The 13,475-nt window shown below is 29.4% G+C and overlaps 2 protein-coding genes across 3 annotated transcripts; both read right to left on the bottom strand.

The window, feature by feature from the left end:
* Window positions 1-223: 223 nt before the first annotated feature.
* LOC110660685 (uncharacterized) lies at window positions 224-2,007 on the bottom strand. Its single transcript, XM_021819059.2, has 3 exons — window positions 1,409-2,007; window positions 1,223-1,305; window positions 224-632 (listed from the first exon to the last, which is right to left on the bottom strand). The coding sequence occupies exons 1-3, from the start codon at window positions 1,722-1,724 to the stop codon at window positions 348-350; spliced, it is 684 nt and encodes a 227-aa protein (XP_021674751.2). The 5' UTR covers window positions 1,725-2,007; the 3' UTR covers window positions 224-347.
* Window positions 2,008-3,800: 1,793 nt separating this feature from the next.
* Window positions 3,801-10,639, bottom strand: LOC110660763 (truncated transcription factor CAULIFLOWER A). Of its 2 annotated transcripts, none has more exons than XM_021819185.2 (8): window positions 9,797-10,639; window positions 5,110-5,188; window positions 4,835-4,899; window positions 4,648-4,747; window positions 4,528-4,569; window positions 4,326-4,367; window positions 4,129-4,238; window positions 3,801-4,006 (listed from the first exon to the last, which is right to left on the bottom strand). In XM_021819185.2, exons 1-8 carry the CDS (start codon window positions 9,979-9,981, stop codon window positions 3,916-3,918), a joined length of 714 nt encoding a protein of 237 aa, XP_021674877.2. In that variant the 5' UTR covers window positions 9,982-10,639; the 3' UTR covers window positions 3,801-3,915. The 2 variants fall into 2 exon arrangements, with proteins under 2 accessions (XP_021674877.2, XP_021674876.2); XM_021819184.2 differs by having other exon boundaries at window positions 5,110-5,191; window positions 9,797-10,185.
* Window positions 10,640-13,475: the final 2,836 nt, after the last annotated feature.

Raw genomic sequence — 13,475 nt, forward strand, 5'->3', positions numbered from 1 at the left:
TTACTTCAAGTTAATTCTTCAAGAAAAATCTATTAGTCGGGTTTAATTGAGTTATTTATACTAAGTTTTTCCTAACTTTTATCAATAAATTATTTTTATTTTCTAAAAAAAACAGTATCATAGAGTTAATTTTATGAAAACATAGCATTATTTTAAAAAAAAAAAAAAACAACGAATTTATTAAATGAAAAAGGATTATTGATGGGTTTCAATTGCTTGAATATTGCAGTCCAAAATTTTCCATTTTCCTTCTCCATAATTTCCAATTCTAGCGGAGAAAAAACATTGCAACCTCCATTACAGGTTTTTTTGTTTTCCCATATTCATATAAAATATTATAAAACATGCTAAGCCAAAAGCCAAAAATTTTTATGCCGCTTGGTGGTGATCAAATAGCCTCCAAGCTTTTTGCCCTTCCTTCTCACTGCAATTGTCATGCATGACGAATTCTGGATACAGTACTCCACTGCTCCGCCATCCTTCCTCTTTCCAGCCCACCGCTTCATTAACCGCCACATTATCGACCGTTTTCTCTGCCCTAAGACAAGCAACGACACCCTTTGTTGCTTTGCTTCTTCCACTATGATCGGACCCTTTTCTTTCCCTGGACGTATAGCTACCTCTACTTGCACCTACAGCAAAAAAATGTTCAGAATTTTAATTCTAAGGAAAGAAAATTCTTAGTGGGAATAATTCAGTTTCCCTTTTTACCAAATTAAGGAAAAAATGACTTTTCCAGGAATTTATTCTTATTCCCCTCTACCAAATCGCCTCTTAAATCTATAGTGTGAACTAAATTTAAGTTTGTTAAATCAATTATTGATTGATACATAGCTGGCTGCATTATAATTTAATGAGTGTGCTTCTTGGAACCTTAGGCCTCGTTGACATTGCTGTCCTCTTGTCTTAAAGTACATAAATTTTTTTGTTAAAATTCAATGCCCAATTGCACAAAAATTGTTGGGTGAAGTGGCATTTTCCAAATGAGAATGAAAGTGAAGTTTTTTTTTTTTTTTAAATACACGACTCTAATTAGGATGTGAATGAACTCAAAACTTTATAATTCTGAAAATACTCCATGAAATTAAAAAAATTTGAATGCAATATGATGAAAGAAATCGTCTTTTAAATCTTTTTGGTGTGCATAAATTGCTTAATATATAAATTCCTAAATATAAATAATAAAAAAGAAAAGATAATTTTGGTTTTGCACAACACTTACCCCTGGTCTTTTCCTTTGACACATATTTTTCATAGAATGAAGAAGTTCACAAGCCCTTTTAACCTTCAACTTGCACTCAGGACCTGCATTGAAAAAAATTTTCCTTTAAATGATATCCTGTCTAGCTAATTAATTATCAACCAAATTAATCTCTACTATCACAAAGAAAGAATTCGGTAATATGACCTTGTTTGGAATTGGATAGCTTGCTAATATACAAAAGAACAATGGTATCTTGGCTTTGAACAGTGTGAGACAGTGCCCATTGAAGAGCTCCCTTGGCTTCAAGGCTTGAATCTACGACTGCCATAACCTTGTTCCCATTTCCATACCCATTCTCACCAACAAAATCCTCCATTCCATTGCCCAAAAACTCGATCTTTTGATCATTGTCGACAGAATTTGAAGTGGGTTTGCCGCGAAGAGACGGGGAACGAACCCGAATGCGAGCCACGGACCTGCTGATGCAGAGTTTGGGCGATCTGGTCCGTGATGAAGCCATAATTTTGAGCACAACTTTTGGTGGGAAATGGAGCAATATATAAAAGTTGTAAAGCAGCGGTAGTGCGTCCTGGTGGTTGGTTGGTTGCTTCCACTTCAAAGTCTAGCTTATTAATCAATTGGCGTTGTTTGTTTCTTGAGAATTCTATGTGGGTGGCCTCTTCTTCAACGTGCTTAACATGAAGACAAAAAATTAGGACCCATTTGACACAATTTCTTGAATGTTTCCACACGTTTGTAAGGAAGAGATTACACAAAGCCATTGACTTATTTTGCAGACAAACATGGCACTCATTCCTGCAACTATTGACTTCAGAGACATGCTCTGTATTTTTTTTTTTTTCTCTTCTACTAATCAATTGAAAAATGTTTTAAGGAAAGAGAATTCCTCCAATTTTGTGTCTTCCATATTTAAAAATAAGCATTTTGATAATATGATTCATTCTAAAAATATTTTATATAAATTATATCTTCAATTCACCATAAACTAAATTTAACTAAATTTTTTGATAAATGTATTTATTATTTTTCATTAAAATAAAAATATTAAAGACCCATTTCTTTATGCTTAATTTGAAAAAACATATGGAAAATTGTTTATTGGTGAATTGCAATTTTGATGAAATTGAGCAAATTTGTTACAGAAGAGATATTTCAAGGATGCAGATTATTGGAATTAAGGATTTGAAAATGCCTTCTTCTCTAGAACTCCTTCTCCCAACTGTTACAGATAGAGATGGTCACAATTGTGACTTTTTTTTAATATTAAGTTTTAGATTAAATATATTCTTATACTTTCTAATCAAGGTCAAATAAATTTATATCTAATAAATATTATTTTTTATAATAAAATATTAATTTTTCCTAATTTTATATATTAAAAATTATTTATTAGTTTTAATGAAAATAGAATTTAAAAAAAGAAATTGAAAACCTGATAAATAAAAATTATTTAATATTAAAATTATTATTTTGATATTTTATTATTTAAAAATTAAAAAAAATAATATTTTATTAAATATAAATTTATTTAACCTTAATTAAAAGTATAAAATTTATTGAACTTAAAACTTAATTTTAAATTTATTTACTAGTCCCGTACACATGTAACTTTTAAGATAATACGTAGTATTTTGACTATAATTAAAAAAATAATCTCATTATTTTTATATTTAACAATTAATTTAATAATTATTTTTATTAAATATTTCTTCTTAAAATTATTATATAAATACTTAATTTCTAACTACTAGAAAAATAAGTAATGATTATTAAAAAAAGTAATAATTACTAAAATAATTAATACTACTAAACATATTACTGATGTATATTTTTTAGCACAATGAATAGCGTAAATAATATGGGCATGATAGAGATATTTGGTGTAATCTTTATATTTCTATTTAATTATTTCTTTATTTATTTATGAATGAAAATTGCCATTATGATACTTTTGCATGTTAGGGATTAACGAGTATTGAACATAAATAAAATCAACTTAGAGTCTAGTTTTAGTGAGTACATTTATTGTTGGAGTTATGGTTTGATTTCGTCTCTATCCATTTGTTAAATCGAGATTTGATTTCACATTTATATGGCTATATAGATATAATGTATTTCTCACTATTATTATTAGAATCGTTATCGAGAAAAATATCTTTTAAAATATATTAATTAATTAATATTAAAAATAATTTAAAATTATAATTAATAAATTTTAATTATTAAAATATTAAAATATTTTTTTAATTATTTTTTAACATTTAAATAATAATTTTTCCTTAAAAAGGGTCTTAACCCATGAATCACAGTACCAAGTAGACATATAATATATTGAGATATTTTAGATAAAATAAAAATACAGTGACATATAAGTAGATATCTTGTTAAGTTTTTGATGTGAAAAGGCATCCATTATTTATTCAATAAAATGCTGCTTCTTTATTAGCATTTTTTTTACCAACATGTGTATATATAGATATATATAATTAGTACAATATAAAGAGGGTCTACATATACAATTAAACATGCTTGAAACTTATATATGGAAAATGCTATATCGGGAGAGCATAAACAAATTGAAAATATATTTACTTGACTGCATTAATAATAAATAGGAGTCTGCCACAATGGACCCTTCCCCACATCTTACTGCGTGCAACGCATCAAAATTTTCATTCGTCTTCCTTTGTTTACTCGTTCAGGTAGGGAATCATCCAAGATGGCAAGACTGCATTGGCTAGATGTTGCATTGGAGTTGTTTCATCTTCATCTCTATTGCCTCTGCATTGCATACAAATTAATGTTCCCTTCCTCAGTAATTTCATGCATTTATAAAAATGTACGTGATTCTGTAATTTAAAAGCTCCTTTGGTTCAGGCATGGCATGTAGGAACAAATGTTACCTTATGTTCAAAGACTGCATTGGTGGTGGTAGAACAGTAGATGAATCTATAATATGATTTTGTTGCTCCTTTTGATTCTGCTGAGCTATTTCCTTCTCCTTCTCCTTGACCTGGTTTTGGTTCAAAGCATCATATTACTTCTGATTAGGAGGAATAATACATAATTTGGAGAAACTGAGAAAGTGTAGAAACATCACCTTCTTTGCAAATTGGTTGTTTTGCTCCTGCAATGCCTTGCTCTATAAAGAAAGACAAATTAGTGGTCCATAGATAGAATTAAACTATTGCAAATCACAAGTTTATACCATTCTCTCCGACGCCTTCCGCAATGAAAATAAAGAAAAACAACTATATCAACACTGCATAGGGTTTATGAAAATAAGGACAGTTGGGGCTCACCTTCTTCTGCAATTCTGCAATGGATTCATACATCAATTGGTTCTGTAAATGAAAAAGATGCAATCAGTGAGCAAACGAAATCACCAAAGTCTTTCCAAAAGTCCATTTGCTTTTAATTACCTTTCTTGACCTTATGTGCTTAAGAGCAGAATCAATCTGCTGCTCCACGCTCTGAAGCTCTTTGAGGCTTAAGGTATCAAGATCTTCTCCCATGAAATGCCTGCAAAGATAGAAAAAAAAAATGAAGTTGTGAGTGAAATATTCCTTCTTGCTTAAAATAATCATTTATCAAACTTTAAATCCGTACCTTTGGTTTCTCTGGAGAACCTCCATCCTAGCCTTCAACTTTGCATGTTCCAGAGTCCAGCTACCCTGAAAATATTGATTGCATTCATTGATATCTTTTTGATGATTTCAATAATGAAAGATGCAAAAGTCGATTATAAAAAAAAAAAAAGGAGATGATATTCTTTTGAAATAAAAAGGATGCTTGGTGAGCAAAGGTAGCTGGAAAGTGCGATTCTGAATCATATACAAAACTGGTCAACAAGGAACCCATGTAGCTAGTAGATGGGAGCATACATTTGTTTCGCTACCAGTCGCAACAAGCTGCCTGTCTGCATATGAATATCTCTCATAACGTTCGAGGATCCTTTCCATGCTGCTACCAAATCAACAGTAAAATTCAACTACTCAGCTATCTGAATCAAAATCCTAAGAATCAGAAATAAAATGAAGTTGGTACTCACAATTAACTTCAAAGTGCAGCTACTATTTTATACGTTTTAATTATTAATTTTATCAAAAAAATTAAGATTATTTCTAAATTCTATAAAAAATTCAACAGCGTCTCTACTAAAAATTAAATATTTCACCTACCAAAAATAAGCAAAACAATTCAAGAATCAAAATTAAATGCTCTAACCAGGCCTCCAAGACATACATATATACTCAATCCAAAACTTACCATATCATCTTAAGAAAATCTATACTTATCACATAACACTTTAAAATCACTAAGCTTGAACTCAAAGTGACTCGTCAATAAAACCAAAACACACAATTATCTGTATATAGACATTCCTCTACAAATTTAACTCACCCATCAAGCGTAAGCAAGTTATCGTATGAGATTGAGAGTTGGGATTTGTAGATTTAAATATGAAACACATAAGCTAAAATTCCAGCAATGTACAAATACATAAGTTTGAAATTCAGGAAACACAAGCAATAAGAAGAATTGAAATTGATAATGCAGAAATTTTCAATAATTCGCAAACAAAAAATCCAATATTTATAATTTCCAACTTCCAGTTCTATTTCATTAAATTCCAAAGCCAAGATCCTTAATATTTATGTTTGTAACACCTTTAATCTTATTACTTCCCTCAAATATTCATCATTCAAATCAGAATTAAACAACACAATAACAATAAAATTCTATTCCCCTACTCATTAGCATAGCATATCAAAGTTCTCACCTACCTCAATTAGAATTCAATACATTCAATTATTAGTGGTTTCACCATCCACCCCAAATTCAACCATTGACCCCAAATTCAACCATTAACCAATTAATTCTTCAACTTCAATCTAGTATTTAGAATTCACAGAATAAAACCAAATTTCCACAATATGAAATATCAAAATAAAATTAAAACTTGGTATCAAATTTTCGAAAGATCACACATTAACAAGGAATCATATATCTAAATACATTACAAAATTAATCATCAAGCAGCGGAGAACTTAAAAGGAAATTATAGTTGCTTATAGTTCATGTGCATGTTAAGGTCACTTTCAGTGAGTTTGAAATTTGAAGTTGGAAAAACTGAACATTGAAAGAGATTTTGTTTCCCTCAAACGGTTGTCTCAATTCCATGATCTCTGGATTTAATAACTTTTCTAGTCGGCTAATTATTAGGTGCACCCAGTGCACTAAAAAATAGTGCTCCCTCTCTCACAGAAAATGGATCATTCTTATTATATAGGAAGTGGGTCCCACATGATTGTGAGAGAAGGTGTATGTGCACCAGGTGCACCTAATAATTCCTCTTTCTAGCCTCCCTTGGCTTATGTCTCTAGTTAGAAGCTTGGTCTTATTTATACCTCTCACTTGTAATTGGTCCAATTGTCATTTTCAAAGGTGTTGGAGTGTTATATATAGTATCTGCCGTTCTTCTGTCTACAAGTCCTATCTTAAGTTAGCCTCTAGAAAATGGTGATATTTTGTCAAGAGAAGCGATGTAGCAAAGGTGTAACGTGCATGCTTGGTGAAAGCTAGTGTTTTCGGATGGTGCTCAGAAGTTTTGTGTGATTGAGTCAATACAATATCCTTTCATTGGAGATGCTGAGGCCAAATGCCTTGATCAAATTTGAAGATTTTAATTTTGAGGCTTATTAATTTTAATTAGAAATCCTTAATTTTATTCATTCATAATATATATATATATATATATTTATTTATTTATATATATATAACACTCAAATACCTAAAAGAAAAAAAATTAAAATTCCTAAAATTATGATACTCAACTAAATAGGAATATATAAAATATATATTGACTTTCCATAAAACTCATTTTCAAGTTGGAGCATTGGAATCTCATCAATTCTAATACTCTTTCTTAATGAGATTTTTGTTGAAGCCAATAACTTAGACTCTCTCTTAAGTTAGAACATGAAATCTCATCAATTCTAACAACTTAAACTTTTAAAGTCTCATGTGAGACTTAGGAGTTGGATTTGGTATCAAAAATTATGATCCGTGTCAAAGAGATTACTTCTCTCAAATAGGACTTCACTGTCATATTTTAATCATTTGGAGATGGAGACAAGTGCAGCCATCCAAAGGTAGAATATATTTGACCCACAACAAGGGCGATTTGATAACCGCAAGTTCTCTAGCTTCGTTTCTCCCTTTTATTCTACTACTAGCCATAGTAGAGGTTGGGAAAGGTTTAATTGGTGATTGCAGGAGGCAAAGGAAGCTTGGAAGTTCTGATAGATGCCGAAAAGTCTGTTGGCGGCAAGGCACAGCCACAGGCGGGCCTTCTTCCTCGCTTGTCTCGTGTGTTTATATGGGGGAAATTAATAACTCAACTGATCACGGAGGAAAGGAGGGTAAGGCGAGTGCTGCATGCCAGAGAAAGACTATGAAAATGGTTGAAGGCATGGTGTTAAGAGAGGACAGTTGTTGCCCTCTTCTCCTCATTCGATTCAAGCTGCTAGTTAGGGGGAAAATGGTGAACTAAGCTGACATGGAGAGAAGCTGATTTGAAAAGAAAAAATGGCCCATAAAAGTGAGAAATTTGGCTGAAGAATGGTGGGTTTTGGATTTGATAACAGCTGCTCACCCCCCTCCCCCTTGTTTATGTTCAAAAACCCGATGATTGTTGTCCTCTCTTGGTTCTTGGACACTTGGTAAGTTTGAAGCCAAATTATTTTCTTCTTTTTTCAAATTTTACGGTATGCATCTACTTCACATGATTTATGAAAGAACTCAAACATTAAAATTTAATATTTCCATTAAATATATATTTATATAATGCATTATGATGTTTGAAACATGAATAAATACATGTTCAACAATACATGATTGAATAAATTTTAATTTATTAATTTATTAAAAATTTTATTCAATTACATTCTTGACCTAGAAGCATTATACATTTCTGAGGATTTAATTCAAAATCGTTTAGAGTGGAGAAAGCGAATCCATATAATCGACCCCAAATTTTTAGAATAAAGGTTTAGTTGAGTATTCAATTACATTCTTCTATGTTCTATCGCATGTTCTTGCATAAGTTTTAACAAAGAAAGATCTTCTCTTACCTCTTCATAGCAAATATCGCCCCCCCACCTCCCCAAAGAAAAGGAAACCAGTACACAGACATAGGAACATGTGCACGAACTATAAAGAAGGCTATAGTAGAGAAATTTTGTATTAACTCTGTCATTTTATAATATATGAAATGGCAAGTGATTAAAAAATTAACATATAAATAAAATAGTTAATTAAAAATAAAATTGAGTAAAAAAATACACCATTATAATTAATTTTCTACGATATTTTTTATTTGTGCACATTGATTTTGGCAAGTCACTAAAAAATTAACACACAGATAAAAACAGTTGATTAAAAATAAAACTGAGTAAAAGAACAGACTATTAGAGTTAACTTTCTATATTTTTTTTATTTTAAAAGGAAATTATAAATTTTTATTCAAATAAAAAAGTCTATATAAGTAAAATTGATCATATTTTTAATAAAATTTATTTCTTTTCATATCTAATTAATTAATATATTAATGCATCATCTATTTGCATGCTGCCGTACTACTATGTATGTAAGAATTAGAAGCTAATAGTCATAAGAAATTGTGGCAGCACATATATATTCGGTTGTTCATGTAGCAAGCTGGTACCATCATTTAAAAAAAAAAAAAAAAAAAAAGCAACAAAAATGACTCCACAATCTATCTAATTGGGCAGATTTACATGTCCATGAACATTAGTATATTAAAGTACCCTTTCTTTTCTCAGAAAAAGACAAAGACAAATGAAAAGGAGTATAAGCCAAAGGAAATTAATAACTCCATTGGCTTGTTATAGGGAAGCTGCAGATTTCAAGGCAAACAGCAGGTGTTACTTTTAGCCAGGAGACATTAATCAAAGTGATGTCCTAATGGGTATTATTATAACCAGTTTTTGGTTTCCTAAAAGAGCTCATTTGAGCCAAACTTTGGTCTGTATCTATCACTCTTATGTAGGGCAAGAAAAGACAACACATGATGATATGGGTATACCTGGCTTTGCATCCAACTGAAGAACAATATTTTCTTTCTTATTAATGATCTAATCCTCCACACAGTAGTCACTCACTAGCTAATTCACCATTCCTTTCTCACTTTGAAGGTATACCTGGCCAAGGAGCTTCTAGTTTTCTATTTTCTGTATGAAATTATCAGTAAAAGCTTGCAAATAGAGATCTTTGTGTTTCCCATTTGTTATTATTGTACATGATTTGTACCAGAAAAATTCATCCTTGAACCATTCAACAAATGGAAACAAGAATAAAGCATTAAAATTCTTCATTTTAAGCTTAATTGCACACTAGAACCAACAAAAGAAGCAACAAATTAAATTGAGTAAAAAACAAAGATTTTAAAATAAAAATCGAATCCCAAACAGATTGAAAAAAGAGAATTGATACGTACGTAAAGCCAAATAAGCCAAAATAAAAAAACGAGAGAGAGAAAGATCGTACCAGGAATCAGTAGAGTATTCAAAGAGCTTCCCTTTGGTGGAGAAGACGATCAAAGCAACCTCAGCATCACAAAGCACAGAGATCTCATGGGCTTTCTTCAACAAGCCAGACCTTCGCTTGGAAAAAGTCACTTGCCTATTGATCTTGTTCTCAATTCTCTTAAGCTGAACCCTACCCCTCCCCATATTCTATCCTTCTTTTTCTTATTCAGGAGGAAAAAAATGAACCCACCCAGAATTCAAAGCTGCACGACCCACCACCCAGTGCCAAAAAATTTAAAAAAAAAAATGAAGAAGAAGAAGAAGAAGAAGAAAGCGAGGTCCTTCTCTCTTATGGTTGCTACTTGCTTCTCTCTGTGCAGAGAGAAGAAGTTAATGTATGAATGTGTACAAAGATAGAGACAATGAATAAATAATTAAAAAGAAAGGGTGATAAATAAAATAATATTTATTTTGTGGGAAACACATCGGCTACGTTTCCTATCGAAATTCAAAAGTTGAGATTGATTAGTTTAAAAAATATATTAAAAAAATTAAAAGAAATTATTAAAATATTTTTAATATTTTATAATCAATATATTAAAAAGATTTTTTTTTCCCCTTCCCTGAATTGAAGCTTTGAAAACAACATTGGCAGAAGATAGCGGGATTAGAAAACCAGGGTGGTTTCGTCAAGTAGGCTGTCGATCTATGATTGGGTGAAGAGGACTACTTTTTCCTGTGACGATTTCTAACCCACGTCTTTCGTTCGGCCGTACATATTTTACAGTGTACGGACACAGAAGACCCATTCAACTTTCAATATTAAATTATTATCAATATATTTCCGTTGTTTTTTCTTAAATTTTATTATTCTTTTGGGTTCATGTGGAAAATGAAAATAACATCATAATAATAATAATAATAATAATGAAATTAACTGTTGTCAGGCGTGGATTGGTATGGACTGCCAGTGATCGTCCGATTGAGGGCGCTATCTTAGGCTAGGTGTATTGGCGGCTCAAGTGGCTGAATTAAATCATCACTATTAATTTATTATTATATAATAATTTATTGATATATAAAATTATGATAATAGTATATAATTATTTTTTTATTAAGATAAGACGAAATCATGATAATTTCTTGTTTTATTTTTATAATAATTAAATAAAAAAGTCTATTTTTATACATTATTAAATTTAAATTTTATATATTATTAAATTATATTTTATAATAATACATAAAAGGAAAGGGAGGAGAGCCTCGTATACACCCGCTGCCATGGTGAGATGGGAATTTTTTTGTGGAATTCATGTTCGAGTTAAGTATCTTATCGAGGTGGATCAGATTTTGCTATCCTTACCAATAATTTTTTTTTTATAATAACTGATGTCAATCTGAATGTCAAATCAATTTGTAACATTAAAAAATATATATATATGAGGTACCTAATTTACTAACTAACTATTTTACATTGTATTTGTATTATAATAAAAAAAATTAATTAATTAATAATAATAATAAAATATTTTTTTATATTTAGATAATAAAAGAAAAATATAAAAAGAAAAATGACTTTATAAATAATAAAACTATAATTTTATTTTTAAATTAAAAAATAAAAATTTATATAATATAGAGATATATTTATAATTTTATATATTTTTTTTTTATTTTGAAGAAAAAATAGAAGTGAATAAAATACATTTTTTTTTAATTTTTTTTTTTCTCTTATTTTCTCTCTATCAAACACAAAATGGTGAAAAATAAAATTATTTTGTTCTCAAATTTTCTTTCTTCTCTTCTTTTTTCTCTATTCAAACACAGTGTAATATTCAAATTAGAGATTTATTTAAGAATGTAATCTAGTATAATTTCGATAGAGTTTCCATGATATAAAAAACGCACCTGATTAGAGCCTTATCCTTTAATTTTATAGTCTCAAGGCATTAGGAAGCCATTGTGAAATAAGTGGCAAAAAAATTGGCCTGCTCGACTCTTGTTCCGAGATTCGAGCTTGTACATTAGCCTTAATTAGCTGACTTCCTATATTAGCGCCTGGGTAGGAGCTGTTCGGATATGCTAGATGAGCATATAAGTTGATGTTCGGTAGCTTCTAGGTGGGTTGATGCTTCGCTCAATTTTATCCAAGTGCTTCTCAAACTCAGTGTTGGCCGAGCAATATGATTTTTGGCTGAGTCATCTGCTGTTTGGGTTGATTATTCCTTATGACCATTTGACTCTTTCACTGTCACGTTAGGTGACATGCTGACTTCTGTTGACTTTTTGACTCAGTTTTAAATAGGTTATATCAACAACTTATTATAAAAGATTTTAATTTAATTGTGTATAAATTTATATAAAAATATTTAATTATTAAAAAATTTAAAAAAAAAAAAAACAGTTTTGAGTGAAATAGAAAACGTGCTCCATGTCTTTTTTCTTTTAACTTTCTTTCTTATGTATAACATTTTATATAACATTATTCAACATGAGAGTTTTTTAAAGCTTATAAAGGAATTTTTTTTTTTCATAAAATAGTATATATTTTTTGTCACATTATTAGCTGGAATAGGTAACTTGCAAAATACTCTTTTGAGTATTGTTATTTTATTTATATAAATATGAGATTAATTTTATAATTTATAAAAAAAAAATCATATATATATATAGGAAATATGAAAATTATATGCTTGAGATGTGTCTTTTGGATTTTTTCTTGTTAAATTATATTTTTTTAATGATTAAAACTTTTAATTTAAGGAATTTAATTATGTATACAAACAAAAAAAGTCTAAATCACTCGGGTGTATGTGCTCAAAGTCTTAATCAAAAAATCCAATCGACATCCACCGAATGATCAATGATCAAAGTGATTCCAAAAATTATTGTGACTGTGGTAAATATATAGTTAGCTGAGGTGGTTTACTACTGTCATAAAAATTTAGTACTTATTGGGTTACTATTTGTGTTATAGTACGATTGACTGTACTGTATACTATACTCTTATATACATGGCAGATTATTTATTTATATATTTAATGTATAAAATTATGTAAATAATTTTACAATATAATTTATTTCTGTATTTTTATTAATAAAATTACATACCTAATAATATAAGAAAAATTAAACCAATTTTAAAATAAATGTGATTTTCAAAATTTACAAATACATGCTTATTAATTAACATCATCTAACATTTAGGAGATAATTTAATTGGCTTCCTTAAAAGTGTAGAGAATAAGGAAGTAGTGAGTGCAAGTTTTATCATTTACTCATTTTAAGACTTTCCCTTGTCAATAGGGATGATAATAAGTTGGATTTTTGCAGATATCTAATTTGATCGAATCCTAATAGAATGTGTTGGAGTAATATATAGTCGAGTTTTGGGTTAGTTCAAGTTTGAAATTTAATACTCGTGATGGATTCGAGTCGGGTTCGGGTTTTATGCATTGGGTATCCGTTATCCGAATCCGTTTATATAAATATTTAATTAAATATAAAATATACAGTTTATAATAATATTTATAAATTTTTATATATTTTATTTTATATAAAATAAGATTGAAATATTTTATGAAATTATTAAAATTTTAAAATATAAATTATTAATAAAAATATTTTTTTTATGTAGATTTTTAATTAAAATATATAAAGTTAAATTAATCGGGTTTAGGTAGTTAAGAATGAATTTT

The sequence above is a fragment of the Hevea brasiliensis genome, chromosome 13, assembly GCF_030052815.1.
Source record: "Hevea brasiliensis isolate MT/VB/25A 57/8 chromosome 13, ASM3005281v1, whole genome shotgun sequence".
In the NCBI taxonomy this organism is placed as follows: domain Eukaryota; kingdom Viridiplantae; phylum Streptophyta; class Magnoliopsida; order Malpighiales; family Euphorbiaceae; genus Hevea; species Hevea brasiliensis.